Below are 23,377 nucleotides of genomic sequence, written 5' to 3' on the forward strand. Positions count from 1 at the left end.
AGCGGGAACTCTCCCAAGCAGGAGTGACAGACTGTGGACACGGCGCGGCAGCAGGGCTGTGGCCAGCGACAGAGAGAGCTGATGCCCAGGTGAGGGGTGCTCTGTGAAAAGAGACGTCCTGAGCGGCTCTGTACCAGAGACTGATGGGCACTGGACTGGGGGAGGCTGCCAGGTCACTGCCATAGCCCTAGTGGCAGAAATTCAGGAAGGCTGGGTGCAAGGAGGGAGGGAGGGAGGGTTACAGAGGAACAGCCAGCTGAGCACCTAACGCGTGTTTCACTTGTACTCCTTATTGGCTGTGTGACCCCAGGCCAGGCCCTGAGCCCCTCTACGCACCAGCTGTCATGGACACCGCAGACTTAAAGTGAATCCCACCTCCTGCCTCACTCACATGTCCCAGGATCTGTGCAAGAGCAGAGCTGGAGCACTCAGGGCCCCCATCATCCTGCTGCCCAGCTAGAACCTGGCAGGACCTCCCAAGTGTCCTTGTGTACACAACGTGGACACCTGTGCCGTAGGTGTGTTCAGTTAGGCTGCAGGTGTAAAACAGCCCAGTCCAAGGAGAATGGAGGAATGGCTCCCCCGTGCTGACATCCAGGCCTCTGCGAAGATTCCCTGGGAACCTACACTGGCCTCACTCTGGGCTTGCTCAGATTCTTATGAGCTCACCATGACGCAGACCGCCTGTTCCCAGCCACCTCCTCCTTTGGCCACCACGTGCCCTCCCCAGGCCTCCCACACGGCACTGTTTGTGTGTGTCCTGCATAACCGCTCCTTTGTCCCCAGGCACAGCAAGGGGCGCTGCGGAGGGGGCGCGGGACTTTTGTGTTACGGTTTGAATTCCAGCTCTGCCAGCTACTGTCTGATGTTTCTTAACCTCTTGGCACTTCAGTGTCCTCACCTCTGGAGACCTGCTCCCCGCCCCCCCCCCCCCACCGACGTGTGAAGTGGAGCCACTTAAAGCTTATAGCAACGGCTGAGCACCCAGACGCGCCCCAGGACGGCGGCTGAGGTTGGCATCATCACCTTTAGGTCTGCCTTCCACCCCCAGTGCTGGACAGAGTCTGTGCCAGGTCTGGCCCGGGTCTTCTCCCGGCAGCACGGAAACCCGGCTCCACACCCACAAGCCTGTGCGTGAGAGGGAGCCACAGGGGACAAGCCAGCGCTCCCGGAGGACGCGGGAGGCTGGCACGCCACGCTCTGACCCACGGTGAAGACAAGTCCCTCGCCTTGGGATGAAAACGGGAATCTGTTCTGATACAGAGCGGCTGGAGCCCTCTGCCCAAATAACAGCCACAAGCATTTCTCCAGCACTTTCCATGCACCAGCCTCAAGATGCGGGACCTACACCTGCTGTCAACATGAGCAGGTACTTGGTACTGAGCTGTGAGCGCAGCCCTCTGGGTGAAGCTCAGAGTGGCTTAGGAGGTGGGTACTAGGCGGTCCCCACGTTTATGGGCCAGGGCCCTGAGGTTTCAGGGACTGAGATGTGTGCCCAGGGCCAGGACAAGGGGTAGGAGCCCCGGGGTCTGACACCTCAGCCAACGTTCAAGTGGGCAACAGAAGGCAGGCTAGGGCAAGGGGGATTAAAGACGAGGCACCCATGGACCGAGCACCAGGAGGGTCAGGACGGTGAGCGGAGAAGAGCTGGCAATGTCCACTGACAGGCTCACAGCCTGAAGGACAGGCGCTGAGATCTGGACCTGCGGTGGTCAGTACTGGGGCTGGGTGGGGCTGAGGGACAGGCCATGCAGCCAGAGTGAGGGCAGGTGGAGAACAGAGAGTCCTAGTGGATGTAAGTCAGAGGGAGGCAGAGACAAACGTCCCTAGATAAAGCAGGAGAGGGCTGGGGCTAGGCCCCAGGGCCCCGAGGCAACGTGGAACCCACAGAGGATCAACTCTAGGGCTGTGAGGTGGTTATCTCTTCTGCAGAAAGCCCCGTTTGGCCAGAGGGATGGACAGAGGGTGAAGCTGGGGCAGAAGGTCAAAAGGAGACCAAAGCTGTAGTCTCCAGACACTGAAGCACAAGACAATGAGGCCTGGCCAGGGAAGGCTGTGAGGAGTCGGCTGCAAGATGTGGGAGAAAGCAGACCATCCCTAATTTGCTGGGGGAGGCAGAGAATGAGGAAACCACACAGGATGCCCAGGGCTTAGGCCAGGGAGGGGAGGGGAGAATGCCTCTTGGCTCCAAAGTAGCTGCAGTCTCATCTGCCCTCTTCCCCATCCTCCCACCTACAGAAATGACCCACAGCAGTCTCTGAAGGACCAGTGCTGTCAGCAATTCACGCCATTATCTTCCAGAAACCCCCACTCATCCTGCATGTCTGAGCCCAAACACGTTCCCCACCCCAGCCTCCCTTGACACCCAAGCATGGTTGGTGGTCCCTAGTAAATGTGCGTTCACACCCACCACGTAACTGCTGAGCTGAGCTGTCTGCAGACATGTCACCTCCTCCGCTGAGCCCCCAGACCCTGCCCAGCGTCAGCCTAGAGTAAGCATACATCAGCAGGGGTCCTGGGGCGAATGAGGGATTGGGTTTGCGGAAGCTGATTGGCCAGATCAGTGAATAGAAGACAGGTAAGGCAAGTCATGAAGGCACACGTTAAGCTGTGTGACCTTGGTCAAGTCACTTTACCTCTTCTGCCTCAGTTTCAGCATCTGTAACTTAGAGGTACTGTCAGTGTTACCTCAGCAAGGTTACTGCAAGTATTAAAGGAACCCGTGTGTGTAGAACACGCGTCACAGTAAGTACCGGATAGGCGTTTACTCTCGTGGTTAACAGATGCGGGGTGTGGTGGGGTTTACGGGGACCAATGGACGGGCAAGCGGAAAGGTCAGTGGCTGAAGAGATGGACAGAAAACGGGACATGCCTGCAGACAGATGGGTGGGCAGCGGGGCAAGTAAGGGTGACGAGGTCTGGAGAGAGGAGCAGTGGGTGCGGCGCATTAGCTGATCCAGCCGGGGGTCAAGAGGAGATGGCCAAGGGGAAGCTGCGAAGAGGCCCCAAGGGGACAGCTGCAGGAGGCAGAGAGGCTAAGGACGTAGCCACGAGAAGGACCCACGTCTTGCAGGGGAGGGATGGGGGCTGAACAGGTGTGGCCTGAGAACTGAGGGAAAACCATGAAGACCTGTCCTAGAAGCCCTGAGGAGGAAAGTTTCATGGAGGACAGAGCAGGAAAATCAAATGCGTCCTCTGGGAGGGATGTCCTGGAAACCACGGGTGACCCCGGTAGGAACACTGTCCATTCTAGGTGTGGACAGAGCTGCCTGCCCCCGGCCGCGAGGCGCGTGGGGAATGGGAGACAGCAAGTATGGGTGACGCCTGGAGAAAACTGGCTCTGAGGGAGAGGAGGGATACAGAGCAATAACTGGGGTGCGGGGGGGAGGGCCGGAGGCAGATTCAAGGAGAGGGTAGACTTAGCATCAGAAACATGACGTGCACTCGGGCCGCAGAGGCATGGCCAGGTAGGATATGGAAGACCCAGGGATGGGGATGCTGGTGTCCATGGAGGTACAGCACGGCGGTGCCCACGGGCAGGGAGTGACAGATGGAGAGACGCCTCAAAGGTACCTTTCAGCAAAGTATCTCTGGGTTGGGGGAAAGGACGGACCACAAACAAATGCGATTCCTGGGTTGGGGCCAGGGAGAGGCAGAACTCAGAGAGAAACTGGAAACCGCAGTCGAAGGCTGGGGGAGAGACAGGGCCCTCCAGCCCCACACCCACTCCAGCCCCCGCCCCAGTCCTCCAGCCCCATGCAGCTTCCCGTCCAGCCATACCTACAGACTTGGTCCGTGGAATCCCTTTCCGCAGGGAGCCTGGCAGCTTCTCTGGGCCTGGGAGGCCCTGGCGCTCAAACAGGGACTGTGAGGGTTGGAGGGGACAGGGGTATACAGAGGCTCCAGAGCACTGGGGTGCCCAGTTCCCCATCCAGCCCCACCCACCCTCCTCCTAAGCCTGAGATTAGACACCCCGTGTGCTAATTCCAACAGTGCTGGTACCCACGTTGTCCGAACTAGAAGCCAGGCCCAGGCCCTGCCTCCAAGGAGCAGGGGCATAGCTGTGGGGCAGCGCTGGGCAGAGTTGATGCGGATGGGGCCAGAGCAGTCAGGGGACCTGGGTGTGGCCAGGGTGAGGCTGGGGGAGCAGCCCAGAAGGTGCCAAGTGAGAGGAGTGGGTGGGGTAACAAGGACACCGTACTGTGGCCGCAGCCTGGCTGGGGTCCTCGCTCTAGGTGGCACAGACCCTGCCTAAGGCAGGAGGCACCGAAAGCCACAGCCGGAAGAGTGAGCACTCAGCAGGTGTTGGAGTGCAGCCATTCTGGGGGCTGAGATGGCCCTAAGCGTCTTTGGGAGACACTGTGGGGTCCTTCGCCCCCACCCCTAGAGAGTGACGTCCAAGTGATGGACGACCGTCACCCTCCAAAACGCACAAACACCCGGTAGGGGACGTGGCCCTCTGACCCCTGCCCCACCCACCCCCAGGGCCCCCAGCTGCCAGGCTGGCTTACGCTGATCTCAGCAGGGGTGATCCGCCGACTGGTGGGCCGCTGTTTGACGGTGGCAGCTCTCGAGTCAGCGTCTGCAATGTCTGGCCTCAGCGCTGGCTCCGCGGCGGCAGCCAGGATCTCATCCAGCTTCTCTGCACAGCCAAGGAGGTGCCACCTCAGCCCCAGAGACCCTGAACCCGCCACGGCCCTCTGCAGCCCCACAGACACACCCTCCCCCAGGGCCGGTCCTCCCAGTGCTGCTGACAGGGGCCACTGGTCCCCGGCCCACCTCAGCCCCTCACTCCCCGAGGCGTGCGTTCCAGACCTAAGACAGGAGGCCCCATACCCTGTATCCCATCCAAGCCCCGCACGCACCAGAACCCAGACCCCGCTGCAGCCTGGCCTCTCCGTCCTCAGGGAGGCTCCAGGAAAAGCCTGGCTGACCATTAGGCAGAGAACCAGGGCAGGGGCAGACCTGTTTAGAGCCCAGACACTTCCTGAATTTCCCTGTTTCCCTTTGCCCTCTCACTCTTCTACTTAGCACATGGCGCGACTCGCCTGTCTGTACCCCACCGCGCCAAAAGATAAGCTGTAGCCCCAGAACAGACCCTGACGTACAGCAGGTGCCCACAAAGGATGTGTATAAACCAAGAACCACGGTGGGAGGGGGGGCCGGGGGGGGGGGTCACTGCCCCAGGGTAGAGACCTAAAAAAATAGCTCTGTGCAGATCAGGAGGCCACAGCACCTACAACCCCTGAAAAGCAGCCTACACCTAGGAGGTGTAGAGAAGAAGATACTGGGAGAGCAATACTGAGGCGCTTCCGCCGGCCCCTGAGAAAGCGGCTCCAGAAGCCAGGAGGGGAAAACAGAAGCCCGGGGCTGAGGCCTGAACCAGGCGCCCTCGGGCGGCATGCGTCTCAAACCTGTTATTAAAGGAAAGCTTTGCTTGTTTTTCTTCAATCTACTTAACATTTTTGAAAGTGGTATTTTTGATGACCAAGTGACTTGGAAATTTTGTTAAACGAACACCTGTGTCTGAGAACTGTCCGCTGTGGATGGATGACGGGGGAGGGTCCACTGAAGGCCAGCACGTGGGACACAGCAGCGGGTGGGGGCAGCTCCCGTGTCCACCCGGCTGCCACACGGCCCCTCTCATTCAGGGGCCCCACCGCAGCCTCCTGATCCCCGAGCCCTTCCGGACTCAGGGGCTGTGCCGACAGAGCGGACCACGCATCTGGTTACACTTAGTCCTTTCACGCCCCAAGTGCCCCCGCTGGAGAGCTGTGGTCAGCCTCGCACCTCCTCCTAGCACTGCTCAGCAACTGCTGAGGGGGTGGAAATAAACTCCTGAGATGTCCAGCACCCGAGCCAACCCAGACCCATCCTGTATACTGACCGTCCTGACCTAATCTCTCTGTGGCTTGATTTCCTAATCTGATAAGACAGGCATAAAGAAAGATACCTGCTTCCGTGTGTGTGGTGAGACTTAGCGCGTGTGGCAGAAGCACCACAGCTGACCCTGGCTCTGCACAAGCACTGAGCACACTCTCGCTACAATTCTTCATGTCTGCGCGCTTCATCTTCCCAAACAGCCCGCGGGCTCTCAGAAGAAGAGGGCGGATTCCCTTGCCGGCATGCCCTGAGAGTCCAGCCTGGGCCCCAAACACACAGGAGTCCCACAAATGCCACGAGTCACCAGCAACACACGCTCCACCTGCAGACCAGCGCGCTGGGCCTGTGCACAGCTCCTACCAGGTGCGGCCCTGGGCGGCTGTCACAGGGACCTTCCTGTTTGCTTCCGTAATGAGGTGAGTAATTCCCCTTTGGAAGCTGAAATCACCATCACCATTTGCGAAGTCCTTGGTGATTTCCAGAGTTAGAAGAGATTTATGTGACTCCTCTCATCCTACAACAACCATGGGCAGAAGAAACTGTTGCTATTGCCGTTTTACCCAAGAACCTGAAGCTTTGAGAGAGAGGAGTTGCCCCAGATCATAGATCTGACAAGTAAGAGATAAGACTTCACAAGCAGATTATCCAGAAACTGCAGACATAAAGACATGAGCAGAGAGAAAACATTTCCGTGGGACACACGGGGCACAGGCTCAGCTGAGCTGTGGACTTAGAGGCTGCATCTCTAGGTCCAAAAGAACTCAATCTCAGAGACCCAAAGTAGTGTGCACATGAAGTTAGCAAAGCAAATATTGTTGGCCATGGGGCAATGATGCTGAGGCCAGATGAGACATTTTCAAAAGGAAAAGAATCAAGAATTCTGCAAGCTACAAGCTGGTGAGGTGGACACCAATCCCCAACAAAATGAGAAAAACACATTCTTAAATAAATTAGATCCTTTAAAAAATAAACGAAGCCCGTTAGGAACCAGGCCTGGGGCACTGGGAGCCGCTCCCTCCCTCAGCCGCACACATACTGGCTGTTGGGAGTTGCTGTGTGGCGGGGACGCAGCTGGGGATGCAGCTGTTTGAACCAGGACCCAAGCAGCAATGAGGGGCCTGCGGGGGCGACGAGCGGCCATCACCTCCCCCAGGACTGGAAGACGCTCACAGGCCGGAGCAGAGCACCCTGGGCGCCCCACTAATGAGCTGAGGACAGAACCAAAATATTCCAGAAACAGCTTGTGTGTCTGCCTCACAGGTGTGAAGAAGGGTGTCCCTGAGGAGACCTAGTCGTCCGTTTTATACCTGAAAAGACCCTGGGGAAAGCATTCACCTGGGACTGGGGCAAGGGCAACCGGAGCACGCAGAGGGCGAGACCGGAGCTCACACAGGGAACCTGGGCTGAGGCAGGCGGGCAGGCATGTCCCTGGCACGGGGAAGGCCCAGTGGATCCCGGAGTGAGGCGCGGGTGGGCACCAGGCACAAAGACAGACAAGGGAACACACACGCCTGGGGCCACGAAGCCGTCTCAGGCTCCTATCTGGCACAGACTCCGCAGCAGAAAGAGGCTCAGGTCCACCTGAGAGTGGAGCCAGCTGGCAGAGGCCAGGCCCTAGATGCCACCAGACGCAGGACCTCAGTGCCCAGGTCCAGACTCTGCCCCTGCTTGGATGCCGCGCCCCATGTAGCCAGGCGGGACACACAGGACACATGGGAAGGAGCCTAAAAGGGTACGGGGGGTGGGGAGCCTGGCGAAAGGAGCAGGGAGTCAAGCCAGCAGCCTGGGTGACAAAGCCGTGGGGCCCGGACTCCTGCTCCGAAAGGACGTCAGCACCAGGCTCGACCCCACCGCAGGCGAGCACAGCCACGGGGCCCCAGAAAACGGGGAGACAGCAGGAACACAGGCTGGGGCTGAGCACCGAGCCCCCCACGCCCAGCAGCCCAGCCGCCCTGTGCCCCAAGTGCGCTCACGGCTGCCCTTCAGAACCCTCCCCTCCTCTGTCCCAGGCCACGGCACAAGCTGTGGCCTCCCCTGGGAGCCCTTCCAGCGCTGCCTCAGTGGCCCCCACGGCCCTGGCACCGCCACCCCCAGCTCCCCCGGGCCCCCGAGGCCTGTGGCCACGCTCGCCATCCCAGGCCCACCCGACCCTCCCCAGGTCCTTCTACTGTGCCCCCAGCAGCTCCCCAGGGAGGAGGCCACCAGGAGGGTAGAGCCCAGGCTCCCAGACCCCTGGACGTGCACCGGGGCCGCCTCACACACCAGCGCTTCCCGAAGCTGGGCCCCCAGATGACTCACCCCCTTTCCTTCTCCGCATGGAGGCTTGCAATCAAGACACAGAGTACACGGGTGAGAGGCAGGCTTGTCCCTCGGCACCGGGCCCCGCTCCCCGCCCCCTCCCCTCCCCACAGCTAGGACCTCCCAGACCCCCACCACCCCTGGCCTAGACCCCCGTCAGGTCAAGAGTGGCAAATCTACCCAAGTGCCACGTCGGCTTGTGTCCCAACCACAAGCAGGGACATGCTTGTGTGCGTCCACACACACACACACACACACACACGTGGACGCACACCTAAATCATACTTGGTTCAATCCAATGCCTGTTCAGAAAAAAGGCAAAACCCCATAAAAACGCACTTCAGAGGCCACAGTGGTGCGGTGGCCCCCACGCGCATCCCTGCAGTGTGTTTCCAGCAGCGGGCAGGTCAGCATTCGCCAGAGCACGGCCAGGGAGGGACGGCACCCTGGGGTGGCACTTGCCCTGACATTCTCATCCCCAAAGAAAAAGGAACCCAGAAATTCCAGGTTTCTTATAGGAAAGAGGATGAAGAGGAGGGCTTGGGCCTCCACTGACCTCTGCAGCCCCAGCCCGTCCCTAGTTCAAGCTGCGCGACGAGGACCTGCGGACGGCGAGGAGCCCGGGTGCTGCGGGCACTGGAGGGGCCCCACCCAACCCCTTCCGCTCAACCCCGTTTCTGCCAGCCACCCCAGCCCTTCATCTTCTGGGACACCAACCACCCCCCCACCCCCCGCCCCGGATACACCTTCCTTCCTCTTCCTCCTGCAGGACGCGCCAAGTCGAGAGGAGCTGCCTGGCGTGAGCCCCTAGCCTTGCCACCTGCTTTTTCTGTCGCCTCACAGTTTCCTTTCTTTCCAGGTGTTCAGGCCATCTCCTCAACAGACTACAGGACACTAAAGGCCCTACCAGGCCTCGATACTGGGATGTAAAACTGATGTGCTGATGCTGGCAGTGAACCCAGGTCTCATTTCTACCTTTTAGAAGCACAAACACTGGATCGTGGGATGATCACTTAGGTACCTGGAGAAACCCTGATGCTGGCCTGGCTTCCTCAAACCACGTATGTCTAGAGAAGCTTGGCAGGTGGGCTGGCTCCCCAGGACAGCTGTCGTTCAGAGGCAGGAGTGGTCTTCCTGTGCTCCTGGCTGCCCAGGCCCTCCTCTGAACAGAGCCAAGGGAAGGGCCTAGGTCCAGCTCCGCCAAAGCTGTGACCCCTCACCCAGCAGTGTGGACAGGGGCTCTGTGCTAAGCTGTCCCTTCACCCTCCCCCAGACTCTGCTCAGGAAGAACTGCTGAAAAGAATGCTGACCTCAGGCCACAAGAGTGAGCCCCTTCCCTCTGGAAGGCACGCTTGTGCGGGAGCAAGCCTGTCACAGGGCAGCAGAGGGAACGCCCAGACCAGAGAGGAAGGAGGCTTTTCTTCCACACACTGGTCTCTGCAGACAGAAGCAGTCCAGAGAGCAGAAGGCAATCGTTCTGTTTCCACGGGGCAGAGTCCCAGGATCCCAGGATGACAGACCTCAGGCTGCCCAAGCACCCATTTGTGCAGAGCAGGGAGGGTCCCTTCTGAACATGCAGCTGAACGGGGCCACGTGACACAGCCTCCGGCAGGAGATTCCCAGGAACCACCCACCAGAGCCTGGTGTGGTCTAGCCAGACCCAGCTGCCAACTAGTATCGGCTCATTGGTCAGTGTGGATCCTCAATCAGTGCGAATGCTCGGCTCCCCGAGACTAGCCTTGGACCCTTGTGGCCCCGGGGCCCAGAGTCGGCCAGCCTCTCTGCCTTACTCTTGAATAAGCGAGTTTACCAGCACGGAAGTCCAGGTGGAAAGGCATTTTGACCCAAGACTTTGAAGTTACTCTTCCGTTGTCTTCTAGCATCTTCTACGGCTGATCAGAGCTCTGCTGTCAGTCTGACCCCTGTTCCTTTCTAAGTCATCATTCTCTGGCAGTTAAGATTTTCCTTTCCGTCTACGGTGTTGTGAAATTTTGCTATGACAGGTCTAGAGGTAGCTTTGTTTTTACATCATTGCTTCAGACTTCCACGCCTGCAAACTGGAGCATCACATCCTTGTTCCATTTTAGAAAATTCTTAGCCATTTACTCTCCGAATATTGCCTCTTCCCCAATCTTTCTACTCTTTCCCTCTGGGACTCTGTTTAGGCTGGGATTTTCCCATCTGTCCTCATCTCTTATCTGCTCTTTGATATTCTGCATCCCCTTATCTTTCCATGCTGAATTTTGGGTAATTTCCTCAGATTCATCTTTTAATTCATAGTTTCTTCCTTCAGGTAGATGTACTATACTGTTTCCCAGGCATGGATTTTCAAAATCTCGGTGGCTATACTCTGTTTCAATACCACTTCTTTAGGAATCCTTCTAAATCTGCTCACCATTTTCTTTCCCACTGTGCTGTTCTCTCATTGTGAGTTCTGTTAGTTCTCTCAAACTTTGTACTGAACACCTTGTTTTGTCTCTTTCGTATTATTCTAAGGTTGCCGGTGCTTCTGAGGCTAACTGCAGCTCTTGGGCTTGGTTCTCGCCTTCCCACATCTCTTAGCTCTGTGGGGGCAGCAGAGCCCCAGCCCCTCCCCCTCAGGACCTGCATCCGTCCCAAGCCCTCATGGATCGTGGCGAGACCTACTTCCTCTCACTCTCTCGGCTCTGATTTCTCTCTTCATTCCTGAGAACTGGGAAATTCCTCCTCCTTTGTTTTGAGCTGGCTATGTGTTTTTAAAGTTTAACTTTATTGAGAATATTTATGGGGAAAAAGGTCCTTATCATGAAAGCCCAGTCCATCTTGGTGGCTGTCCTCCACACTGAATTAAGCTGCAGTCAAGAGTATCTGCTTGGAAGGGGATGGCTCAGCAAAGGACTAGGGTCAGGGGTCAGTCCCTGAGGGAGGTCAGGAATAATTTTAGGGGACAGGCAAGAGTTGTTTCTATGGCTAGGCAGAACCAAGCCTGAAGCCAGGACTGGGGCTCCGTCTAGCACCAGGATCAAGGCCCTTCCTGTGCCCAGGACTGGGTCAGAGCTCAGCTTAGGACCAGAGTCAGGGGTCCTTTTATGGCGGGAACCAGAGCAGAGTCTGGGACTAGGACTGGGTTCAGATTATAGAAGGATAGATCATGTTAACCGTCACGTGTATTGGGACATGCCATGAGGAAGATGGTCATGGCCATGTAAGTCAGGGCGTAACCATTATTACCTGTCACGTATGTCAGGACATGGTCATGTATATCTGAACATGCCCGCGATGAGGCTATTCGCAGACATGCCCACGATGAGGCTACTGGTGGTCATCCTGGGATCGTGCCCCCCACATGCCCATCCAAGCCCTAACACACTCTTGTTTGCCTCCTGCCACTCACGGGGGCCTGTCCCATGATTGTACCAGCAATGTTCACACGGCCCTGGGAGGTCAGCAGCTCACTGTAATGACCCCTCCTTAACCGATGGGTGAAGAGGTGCTGAGAGGGTAAAGGAAATGCAAAGACCACACAGCCAGTGGCTGGCAGAGCCAGAAGCAAAGCTCGGGTCCCCTCTTCTCACTTGCATGCAGTGAAGGAGTAAAGTCGCTGGAGGTGTGGAGGACCAGGGGAAGCACACGCACACGCATGCAAACACACGGTGGGCCAGGGCCTGACTCCCGACCACCAGACACGGGAATCCCTGTGCCCGGGACTGGGTCAGCGCTCAGCTTGGGGCCAGAGTCAGACGGTCCACTGCCCATCTCCAGCCCTGCCACCCCGCTCCTCAGCCCGCAATCCATCCCCACGTCAGCTCCCTCTTCAGCCCACAGACACCCAACTCCCCCAGCACTCCAGCACCCACCCGTCTACCTGTGACCTGTGCATGCGTCCGTCTGTCCGTCCTTCCTCCCCTCCATCTCTGCTTGGCTTTGGCCCAGCTCCCCCCGCCCGGCCCCCCACCCCGGGCTCCCTGCCCACCGTCTGCCCCACTGCTCACCAAGCTCCTCAAGCTCCGCCGTCATGGACTTGGAGCGCAGGGTCAGCGTGGTGCTGGGGGCCCTCTTAGGGGGCGGCGGGGCTGCAAAGAAGAGGGAGGCCTTGGACCTCCTGTCCAGCAGCAGGCAGCGCGGCGTGGCCAGGTGCAGGTGCCACCTGCGCTCCACCGCCTGGATCTCCTCGTACTCCCGCGAGGAAGAGTCGCACTGCGCCAGGATCTTGTTCAGGCTGCGGCTGGACGCAAACTTCTTCATGGCGCGGGGAGCTCAGGGGGTGTCGAAGGCCAGGCTGGGCCAGGGCAGCCGGGGCCTCAGGAGGCGGTCAGGGGCCCCGGGGGGTCGAGGTGCCCGCCAGCCCCAGCCCAAGGGCCCACGTGGAAGGCGTCAGGGGCTGAGCGAGGGGACCCCCGAGCCATGGGGTGGGGGCGGGGAGGGGTCTCCCGGCCGGCCGGGCTCCTGCTGCTCCAGGGCCCCCCCGGACCCTGGAGGCCACCGCCGCTCAGGGGGCCGCGCTGCGGTCAGCCACGCCGGGGCCTGGGCCGGGCTGGGCCGGGCCGGCCAAGCCTCCGGGGCTCAGGCCGCGCCGCGACGTCGCGCGGGGAGAAGACGCTCTTCCTCTTCCCTCAGGTGCCGCCTCCCCCTTCCCTCCGACAATGAGCGGCAGCCTCACGGTTGCTATGGCAACCCCGGCCTCCAGGCAGCTGCCGGCAGCGTCGCAAGGAGGGCTCTTCCATGCCAGGGGCTGGGGGGCGCCGGGAAGGAGTGGGCAGGGATCTTAGCCGGGCAACCTGGGGTCAGGGGTCAGAGGCCAGGGCAGGGTCGGCCATCGAACGTCAGAGATGGGCGCCCCCGGGGCCGTGCACGTGGGCGCTCGCCTGGGTTCGGGCCTCTGACGTCAGCAGTCCGGGGGCCAGGGGGAGGGGAGGAGCGTGGGCCTGGGGTCAAAGGTCTAAGGTCAGGGGACAGAGCGGGGAGACCGGGGGCTCCGAAGCCCAAGCCCTCACCTCGGCGCCGAGCCCCGTCTTCTTCCGGCTTCCTGGTCACCGACACCACCTTCATGACGAGGCGGTTCCCGCCCTGGCGGATCAGAGCCACCACCTGCTTGTGCCCGACCTTCACCACATTCACTCCGTTCACCTGGGACAGTCAGGGCGGGGGCGGTCCAGGTGAGTCCTGCTCGGGCTCGGAGGCCAGCGCCCCGGGGGCCGCACAGCGAGGGGCGAGCCTCACCTCGATGAGGAAGTCGCCCGTGCGCAGCCCGGCCCTCCAGGCCACCCCCTCCACGTCCACCGACTCGAGGTACTGGAGCGCGGGGAAGGCCGGCGTGGGCGTGAACTCCTCGATGGGCGTCTCTGCTGCGGGACGGAGAGAGGGCGGTCGGGACGGCGGCCTCCCCTGCTCGGTCCAGGTGGGGGCGGCGGCCACGCAGCAGCTTCCCGCGAGCGCCCTGGGCCGGGGGGCAGAGCAGGCGCGGGGAGAGCCCGCCCAGGAACCCAGGACACACCACTCTGGGAGATCCCCCCCCTCACCCCACCAGAAAGGCCCCCGCTCCATGAGACACGCGCAGCAGAGATCCTGGAAGTCAACGAGGGAAAGGAAACACTGCCTGCTACCCTCAGCCCAAAGCAAGAATGCAGCACCACAGCAGGGAGAGAGGAGGGCTGGGGGAGAAGAGAGGGGCGGGGGCGAGGCAGGAGGAGCGCGGGGGAGGCGCAGAGGCGGGACACAGAGGACACCCTGGGCTGCGTGCAGCCCTGGCCAGTCAGAGAGCCCCCTTCGTTACCTTTGGCCCCCCGGAGCACAAAACCGAAGCCCTCGTGGTCCCGCTTCTGCAGGACAGCGACCTTGTCGTCAATGACATAATCACTGACGGAGGAGAAGGGAAAAGTGAGGAGAACCCTGCCGGGAAGCACGCTAGCCGGGCTGACCCCCCGCACACGTGACCCAAACAGGATCCCAGGGGCACGGCCCACCCTGGGGGTTGTGCTTGGACGGACCCAGGTGGCCGGGCGCCGCCTCTCCCGACTGACCACCTCACCCTGGCCTCCCCGACGCGCCCTCGGCCTCCCTCCACACCCGATATCCCATCACACGCGTGCCCACCTGCCCCACCTGTACCTGTGTGCGGAGAGGCTGTCGTAGGAGCCCACCGTGTAGTGGCGGAAAAGTCGCTTCGTCCGGTCCTCCCGGGTTTCTGAGGGGAGGTTCAGAGCTGACGGAGGGTCTCATCCTCCGACCGGCCTGAACCGCCCCTCAACCACCTCGGTCACCAGCCTCTGCCCACACACATACACCTTTGGCCTGCTTGTGCCCCCGTGGAAGTGGGGGTCCAAATCCTGGGTCCCCAGGCCCAGCGGTCCTAAGGTAAGAAGGCTGAGGGGACCATGCAGGAAATTCTGCCTCTAGGGGTCAAGGTCCAGGCGGGGCAAGAGGGCTGGCTCACCCTTCCCCTGGGCGGCTGCGCACAGCAGATCGGGCAAGGCCAGGGCAACCACTGGGTCGGCAAGCCCCCAGACCAAAGGCAGAGAAGGCGTGCACATACACACGTGTGGCCCGGAGTCACGCGTACATGCTGTGTCCGTACAGGCGTGTGTCTACGTGTGACCTGCAGTCACATGCAGCTGTTGTGCTCATACATGTGCTTGTACGTGTGCACGTCTGGGTGTTCATGGCCCACAGCCATGTGCAAATGTCACGCTATATACCCTGTGCACGGGTCCGGGGGCAGCCTTGTGTCTTCAACACACCCCCCACCACAGGGGGTCCTCTGCTCCAGACCCTACCTCTGAGTGGGCAGGGAGGGGTCCAGGTATGGGGGGCTAGGTCCCCCTCCCTGCTGTCACTGCCTCCCACAGAGCTTTATCCCCATCTGTACTCTTGATCTCAAAGTCCCTCACTGCCACTGCAGAGCTGGCCAGCTATGCGCCCGCTGCCCCACCCTCGGCCTTGCAGACGTCCGGCAAGCCTGCATGTTCCAATCCACACCTCTGGTCACACCCCTCCCTGCTTAAGGCTTACTTCCCCAGCTGCCTGTACATCAGATTCTCGGGTACCCTCGCACCCACTCCTGTCCCCCGGCTCCCCAGCACCTCTGTCTCCAGCTCTCCAGCTCCACCACCACCTCAAATTTCATCCCTCAGCTCCTCCCTTCTTCTCTACCAGCTTAGCCTTTCTCAAGACTAATTTACTCATTCACTAAGTGTGTGCTGAGCTCCTACTATGTATCAGGCTCCTAGAATACAGCAGAGAATAGAATGAAGTGGTTACCCTGTGGAGTTTACAGTCTAAACTGTACAGCAAAAGAGAGAGAGGAGACGAGAAACAGCTGCACACAGAGCGTGTCCGGTGCTGCTGGGCAATAAGAAAAAAGCAGGCAGGTGGGGGCGCTGCAGGTCCAGGTGGTCACGTGAAGGCCTCGCCAGGAAGGGAGAGTCGAACAAAGGCAGGAGGATGTAAGGGAGCAGCCCTTTATGTGGGTAAAAGGCTTTCTGGGAGTGGGGGCACTCAGGGCAAAGTCATGTGGCAGGTGCCAGCTCGGGGTGTTCAAGGGACAGTGAGCAGCCTGGGCAGCCAGGGCGAAGGGAGCGAGAGAGAGCGGTAGGCAAGGAGATCCAAAGGGAGCCTATGGTTATGAGGACCCGTCTCCTCCACTAACTGTGAGCTCCTTGTGGGTAAGGACCACGTTGCATTTATTTCTGTGATCCTGGCACCAAGCACAGCGCCTGGCACATAGGAGGAGTTCCAAATGCTAACTGGAAGGACAGATGGGTGGACAACTGGCTGGGTGGGTGGGTGGATGGAAGGATGGATGGATGAAACAAGAGACAGACAGAAGGATGGATTGAAAGGTAAACAGATATATAAGTGGATGGAGGGAAAGAGAGCAGGGTGGGGGGTGGATGGGTGGATGGGTGGGTGGGTGGATGGGTGGGTGGGTGGATGGATGGATGGATGGAAGGAAGGAGGGGATGGGTGGACTGGGTTTGCTAGGTGAGTTGATGGATGAGTAGATGGATGGCAGGATGGGTGGGTGAGTCAAAGGACAGATGGATGTAAGAATAGATGGAGCAGTGGCTGGATGGAAAGAAGAGCTCCTATTAAAAAGTGCTGATTTGGATTTCAGAACCCTGCCCCTAACTTGTGTGATTCTCATTATGTCAACAGCACCTTCTGGCCCTCTCCTCATAGAGCAGGAAAATTCACCTCGGAGGCCCCCAGGTTTTGACGACCTGTGGCTTATCTCACTGGCGCCCTCCCAAGCTCACATGCTCCCGTCCCTCTGCAGCACACCTGCACCCACCACCCTGCCGTCCCCAAAGCCAGAGTGGGCCAGGCCTCAGCGCCGCTCAGGGCCCCGACCTCTCCTCACCTCTACCACACCCTGCTCCACCCTGACCCAACTTTGGAAATAGTCACAGTGCCTGCCTGCAGAACGACCCCCCCGCCCCAAAAGAAAGACCCTCTGCAGATCCCTGGCCTATTTTTATATTTATCGACCAAATACAATATTCTTATTACATAACGCACATTCATGTTCCAGTTGTATTAATCAGACGTGTAAAAGCCAGCTAAAATGAAAACACACAGCATGCCGCCCACCCCCCCGCCACCCCCCGCCCCGGTACTGGAAAGAAAGGGGGAGGAGGGAGGATGCCAGCCAGAGCCAGAGATGTGGTGTCCTACACCAGCCTGCAGGATACCCAGGGCCGCCTCCTCACCCCCTCCCCTCACAGCCCAACTCTCCCTGCCTGCAACGGCTCCCTTCACCCAGACGAGTACCACGGGAGCCACGCTCTCCGCTGACCCTGGGCATCGGCCTGGCCCACACTTGTTGGCAGTGTCCCCTCCTTGGCCTCTAAGTCCCTCTCTGTCCCTGCTCCAGTCTCAGAAACAGATCTTTCTTTGGATCTGGGCCTGTTGGAAGCAGGTTCCTGTTCCTGGGCTGCCCTCTCGCCTCTGGCAGAACTCGGCCCCTGGGTCCCAAACCAGAGACTCTGCCCAGAGCGGCTGGTGGCCGGGCTTGCAGGTGAGGACAGAGGTCATTCCCACCCCCTCCCAGAAGGCAGCCCCTGCAGGCCTATCTCCCTGCTCATCCATGAAACACTCCCAACAACCCAGGCACCTTCTGACACTTTCAGATAACGAACCCCAGAGCCACCCCTGCCCAGCAGCCCCACAGCTGCCCGGAGGCCTAGGGCTCCCTCAGCAGGCTGCTCGGTCCCCTCCCTTCTCCAGGACGCCCGCCCAGCCCTGCCCACCCCCTCCATCTCCTGGCTTTGCCCCGCCTGGGCTGTCACCCTTATCCTAAATGACCAGCACAGTCAGGACAGCGCCCCCCAGACGTGTCCCGTGACACGGCCACAAATTTCAGCCCCTGGTCCCAGGGCACCGGACTAGCCTCACGCTCCCCACTCCAGCCCTGCCACCCTCCCCCAACACACACAGGTTTACTCAGCCTAAACCCTTGAGGTGTGGCGGCTACAGCACAGACCCTGCCGTCCACTGCCTACACTGCAAACAAGACTCTGCTCCTTGGGCTGTGGAGCCCACCCTCCTAGAGATGGACTAACAACTGTGCCCTCCTCCCAGGCCTGCTGGGACGAGTCAGTGAATTCTCAGACCTACCAACAAAAGAGCTTAAAATGAAGCCAGGCATCCTGACACTGCTTGGAGCATGCCGGGTGCCAGCACGTGTAGGTCTAGACGGCCATGCCACGCTCTGGCCAACAGGCTCTCCCCCCACCCCCATCAGCTGACCACCTAGATGGTTCTAGCCATCCTTCGAGACTCAGCTCAAATACCACCCCCGCTTTAAAGCCCCCTCAGACTCCTGCAGACCAACCCAGGGAGCCCCTGTGCTCACGCCCGTCACAGTCACGCAATGTGCACGCCTGCTCCTCACTCGGCAGAGAGCCAGCCCTGTGGCCCCAGCTCCCAGCACAGGGCCCAGCACACGTCAACACCTAAAAAACATTAGCTCTTCTCAAATTCTGACTCCAGTCCAGACCTGCCTTCCTTCCTCCCCAGCTTCAGACTCAGCTCCAACTACCCCTGGACCCACACAGTTTTCAAACCGGGGCCTCCATCGCCCACCCTATGGGGGAGCACAGGACCCACTCCCTGCGCAGGTCTGGAGGCCCCTCCTTCTCCTCCCCTCCCCTGCCCAGTTGGCACCAGAGCCCAAATTCTGACACCATTCCCCACTGCAACACACCAGCCCCCCTGCCCACTGTGGGCAGACAAGAGCGGGTCGTGTCCCTTCCATGCTCCCAGCCGCCAGGGCGAGGGGGTGCACAGCCAGGGCCAGCGCAGGGGCTCCTGCTCAGACGCGGACCATCGCCCACACTCCTGCCTCCCTGGGCTCCGCCACGCTCCACCCAGGGCAGGGGTCCAGGCGACACGGGGGTGGGCTCCCCTGGGGAAGTTCTCAACCCAGAATACGGGTCTGAGCCCTTCATGTGCAGAAAGACAGACACGTGCACCCTGGGTCCAGACACACCCTACTGACCACCACCAGCCACCACTCAGGGAGGGGCTCCCTTGTCCCACCAGCTCTCGGGGCCAGAAATAACACCTGAGGGCCGAGGGGCCTCCTGGGTGCACAGTCAGCCCTGGCTGGGGTCTTCAAAAGGACCAGCCTCTCCTTTCCACTGGCAGGACCACCTCAGATCCCAGCTCCCAGACGGGTCCTTCCTGAAGGCTCAGGTGGTCAGCAAATTCGGACCAAGGCTGCTCACCAGCCCCAGAAGCCATGGCCTTTGCCCTCACATCTTCCCTGCAGGCTAAAGATGCAGCCGTCCCCCACCTGCTGCCCTCAGACCATCCTGGCCCCAGAGCACCCATGACAGCCCCTCTGGGCCCAACTGGCCTCATTTCCTCTTGGCTGGTCCAGGCCTCCCTGCACTGCCCACTTGGACAATCTGTCCACTTTGGAAAGAGGCCTCTTTTCTCACACTGACCTCTTTACTTGTCTGCCAGCCACGCAGCAATTGTACACTCCAAGTACCCAGCAATTCTGTGAGAACCATGTCCGGGGAGGGTTGTGGTCACTGAGAGCCACGTGTGGGATCACAGACTGGTGGACGTTCATATGTGTGTGTCCCGTGGGCACGTGACATGTGTCTCCACAGCTGTCCAGAGTCCAGATGCACACACGTGTGTTGGTAAGTAAGTATGGGCTGAATACCTGCCGTGTCTGTCATGTACACGAGTTTGCATCTACTTCGAATGTGTGTTTGAATGTGTTCTAGTCTTTTCTCTGTGAATATAATGTGGATTCGCCTCCAAGCAAGACCAACGGGAAGCTGGAAGGGGTGGCACCCTCAGCAGCCACCCAGGGGACGCAGGGGTCACTCACCATGCCGCGTGTCATACTGTCTCATCTGCACCTCCTCCACGCAGTCAGCCGGGAACCAGCCCGTGCGGCCTTTCACGGTCCCCTCCCAAAAACCGCCCTCCCCAATGCTGAGCACTGGAGGAACAGAAGCCAGACAGGCTGTCAGGGCAGAGCAGGGCAGCGGGGGCACACCCCTCCCACCACCACCACCACCTCCACCACCTGAGGCTCAGGTTCTGCCCACCCACCCTTCACCTCTCTCTCCTTCTCTTCCCTTCCCTTCCTTCATCCTCCTGTCTTTTTCCCTGGGAAAATTTTGGGATCCACACAGAAGAGAGAAAAGAACAGATGGGCACAGCGCAGGATGGGCATGTGGGGGACAGAAAGACACACAGATGGACACCCCTGAGGGGGGACAGGAGGCAGAGGCAGGGGCCACAATCCGACTCCTGACCTCCCAGCTGACCCCTCTCCTCCCACTTCTTGAACTAACCCCCATCCTTGCTCTGTCACCCACCCCAGGGGTCACTGCCAAGAGCTCAGTGTCATTGTGCTGTGGCCAGGGGATCAGGCCACATGGTGGACCATGGAAGGCTGACCCTCGCAACTGTTTGCTCCTCAGGCTCCATGGGCAGAGGGCACTCATGAGGGGAGGACCCCAGTGATGACAGAGACCCCCATGATGGAAGGAGCTTGTCACGGCACCGGACCCCCTCGCTACAGACTCCCACATAACTGTCACAGATGCCCCCTAGAATGGCAGAGAACCCCCACATATCGCAAGCGTTTCCAATGAAGAAGGTCCCAGAAGTGACACAGGAGCCTCACAATTCAAGGAAGCTCTGGAATAGGACAGAGTCCTACAAACACAGAGAAGCCCAGCGGCACCAGCCCCCAGCATGACACAGAAACACCCCCATGACGAAAGGAGGCTCTATGGTGACACAGAAGACCCAAAATGACAGAGGATGGAGAGAGACCCATGACAGGAACCCCTCCCTGACAGAGCCCTTCACAGTGACACAAGGAATCCCCAGTGGCAGACGCATGCCATGATGACCACGGCTGCTGAGAGTTCCCGGGGCCGCCCCTAAGGACAGGCACCCCAAAATGGCATCAGCCCCCCCCCCCACGGTCGCCGAGAAGCGGGCCGGGCGCCCCGGAGCGGCGCCCGCGAGCCCCAGGAGCCCCCGCGACCCCGCCCCCCGCGCCCCCTCACCCTTCACGGCCTCGCCGCGGTGCAGCGGGATCTCGCCCTCGCCCTGCGGGCTGTGCGCCTTCACGGCGATGAACTTGCGGCCGGGGACGGCGCTGTAAAGTTTCCGCTTCGGGCCCCGGGGCGGCGGCGCGGGGGGCGCGGGGGGCGCCGGGCCGGGGCCGGGCGCGGGGCCGGGGCCGCCGGGGCCGCCGGGCCCGCTCGGGCTGTAGACGAACACGTAGGTGACGGACGCGATGCCGGGGGGCAGCGGGCACGCGAAGCCGGCGCCCGGGGCCTCCATGGCGCGCGGCCCGGCCCCGCCGCCGGCCTCACCGCAGCCGCCGCCGCAGCGCCCGCCGCCCGCCGCCCGCCGCCGCCGCCGCCCGCCCGCCCGCCGGGGGCCCGGCCCGGGGCCGCTCCATGGGCCGCGCCGCCGCGCCCGGCCCGCTCCCGCCAGCGCACGAGCCGCGCCCGCTCAGGGCTCCGGGGCCGCGGGGCTGCGCTCCCGGGCGCGCCGGGCTCGCTCCATGCCGCGGCCGCTCCGCGCGCCCCGCCTCCTCCGCGGCCCGGCTCCTCCCTCTGCGGGCGGCGGGCCGGGCTCCCTCCTCTGCCCCTGCGGCCCGGCCGCCGCGGCCCCGACGCGGGAGAGGCCGCGGGGCCGAGGGGGACGACGGTGCCCGCGGGGGAAGGCGGAGGAGGGTCGGCGCCACCGAGGACCGCCGGGGAGGGGGGGGGGCGGGACCCGCCAGGTGGGAGCCGGGGAGGGGACCCGGGGCTTCGGACCGGACCGGAGCAAAGCGCCCCCGGGAAGCTTCGCCTCGCCTCCGGGAGGGGCTCCCCGGCGGGTCCGAGCGCCCCCCCCCCCCCGCCCCCAGCTCGGGCCTCGGCCTCCTCACACGCCGACCGCTGCGTGTGCTGGGCGCACGAACCCCCCCCCCCCCCCCACCCCACCCCGGGACCTGGGTCCTCTCCTCCTGGACATCCGCCTCGGATGCTCATGCCCTCTCCACGCTGACCGCCTTCCCCGACCACTCCCCCGAGCTGGGCACCGAGCCCGAGGCCGCGGCCCTGCTCAACGGCCTGCACTGCCTCCCCAGCGCCTAGGCCGACCAGGTCCACGGCCCCCGCCAACAGCCAGGCTCTCCGGGACCAGAGTTAGCTATACTTCAGCAGCGTGGCTGGGTACCTCCCCTCCCCGCCCCGACCGCTCAAGACGCTCTCCCCAACACCTCAGCTATCCCAACCCTGCTCATCCGGCCAACTGTCCAGCCCCTGTCCCTCAGCTCCGAGCACACCTCCCTCTGCCCCGCGCCGGGACACTGGGGGGGGGACTCTGCGACGACAGTTCATGCCAGGCTCAGCCAACAGGGGGCGCTGGGGGGAACTGCCACCCCCGCCAACTCTGCCCCCCGCCCCCAAGAGCAGCTCGGACTCAGACAGCTTCTCTGCTTCCGCCAAAGTCCTTCTCTCGCCCTGAGGCCCTCTCCCTCCAGGGAGCACCAGACTTCCTCAGCCCCTCCGGGCCACTCACTGGGAGGCTCCCTTACCTGGGTCCCTGGGCCCCAGCTGTCAGTGTCCTTCTGAGACCTTCAGGAACCCCTATCAGCCCCCACCACATCTGGCACCCTGGCACCTACGAAATGTTTGTTGAAAAAAAGTAGTAATAATCCTGCTCTCCCCACAGAGCAGGTCTTAGTTTGTGTTTGCCAAAAGGATGAATGAACATGCAAAAACCAAATGAAAGCAGGGCTTCACACAGCTCCAACTCAGGAGCAGCCCATCTGCAAAACTGAAACATCACAAACTTTGTTCTTTTAGCCACTGGGCCATGCAGAAGTTTTGGGGGAAAACTGGGGTGATCTGGGGCAGGACAGATAGCCTTGCAGTCTGGGTAGGGACACAGAGAGACAGAGAAGACATCACAGGTCAAGGCTCTATGCACAGGGTCAACAGCAGAGGAAGAAATGGCTCTTCTAAGCGCCTGCTGCACCCCAAGCCCTCTGCTGAAGGCTCAGGCTTAAAAAGTTTGGAAATCAGGTCTACCTGGGGGCAAGTTAAGCTGCTTCCCAGCTCTGTGACTTTGGACAACTTACTTATGCCACCTGAGTGGCAGGACCCTCATCTGTAAAATAGAGCACAGCCTCATAGACGGTCAGGCTTAAGTGAGATGATACACACTGTGCTGCTCAGCCCAGCTGTCACTGTGAAAATAAAGTGCTATTTATCTACCTCTTTCATTCAACATGTCTCCCGAGCACCTTCTATGTGACTGGCTCTGGAGCAACTGTAGGAAACAAGAAAAGCAGCTCCTGCCCTCCAGATGCAGGGAGGAGAGAGGCCTTCATTAGCAGTGGCTGGCCTGTGCTGTGGGCCAGGGGGCTCCCAGTAGGAAGCCTTCACTGCCCAGGCTCCAGAAGGCTTCCCAAAGGATTAGTCCTTCCTTACTGATGAGAAACCCAGGCACAGAGTGGTTGGCTACTCTGCCCAAGGCCACACAGGCAGCAGATGCAAGGACTGCACTGGACCCCGACCATCTGTCTGCAGAACCCGTATCTACCTTCCACTCTCCACTGCTCAGCTCAGTGGCGCTCCAGCCCACAGAGTCTAATGGGGCTCCCACTCAGGCTTTTCGCTCTAAGTTCTGGGAATGCCAAGTACTTCTGATGTCCTTGGTTCTCAGGGTCCCAGCACTC

The 23,377-nt window shown here is 60.8% G+C and overlaps 1 protein-coding gene across 1 annotated transcript in view; it reads right to left on the reverse strand.

Moving 5' to 3' along the window:
- The window catches only part of SHANK3 (SH3 and multiple ankyrin repeat domains 3), a 49,613-nt gene that overhangs the window by 13,563 nt on the left and 12,673 nt on the right, over nt 1–23,377 (reverse strand). The window contains exons 11-19 of the mRNA XM_057742003.1: nt 20,706–20,908; nt 19,508–19,621; nt 14,269–14,344; nt 13,934–14,016; nt 13,381–13,505; nt 13,155–13,287; nt 12,153–12,233; nt 4,512–4,642; nt 3,781–3,865 (exon numbers count right to left, since the gene is read on the reverse strand). Coding sequence (XP_057597986.1) covers nt 3,781–3,865; nt 4,512–4,642; nt 12,153–12,233; nt 13,155–13,287; nt 13,381–13,505; nt 13,934–14,016; nt 14,269–14,344; nt 19,508–19,621; nt 20,706–20,908 — 1,031 coding nt within the window. The remainder of the gene's footprint in view (nt 1–3,780; nt 3,866–4,511; nt 4,643–12,152; nt 12,234–13,154; nt 13,288–13,380; nt 13,506–13,933; nt 14,017–14,268; nt 14,345–19,507; nt 19,622–20,705; nt 20,909–23,377) is intronic.

The sequence above is a fragment of the Hippopotamus amphibius genome, chromosome 7, assembly GCF_030028045.1.
Source record: "Hippopotamus amphibius kiboko isolate mHipAmp2 chromosome 7, mHipAmp2.hap2, whole genome shotgun sequence".
NCBI lineage: Eukaryota > Metazoa > Chordata > Mammalia > Artiodactyla > Hippopotamidae > Hippopotamus > Hippopotamus amphibius.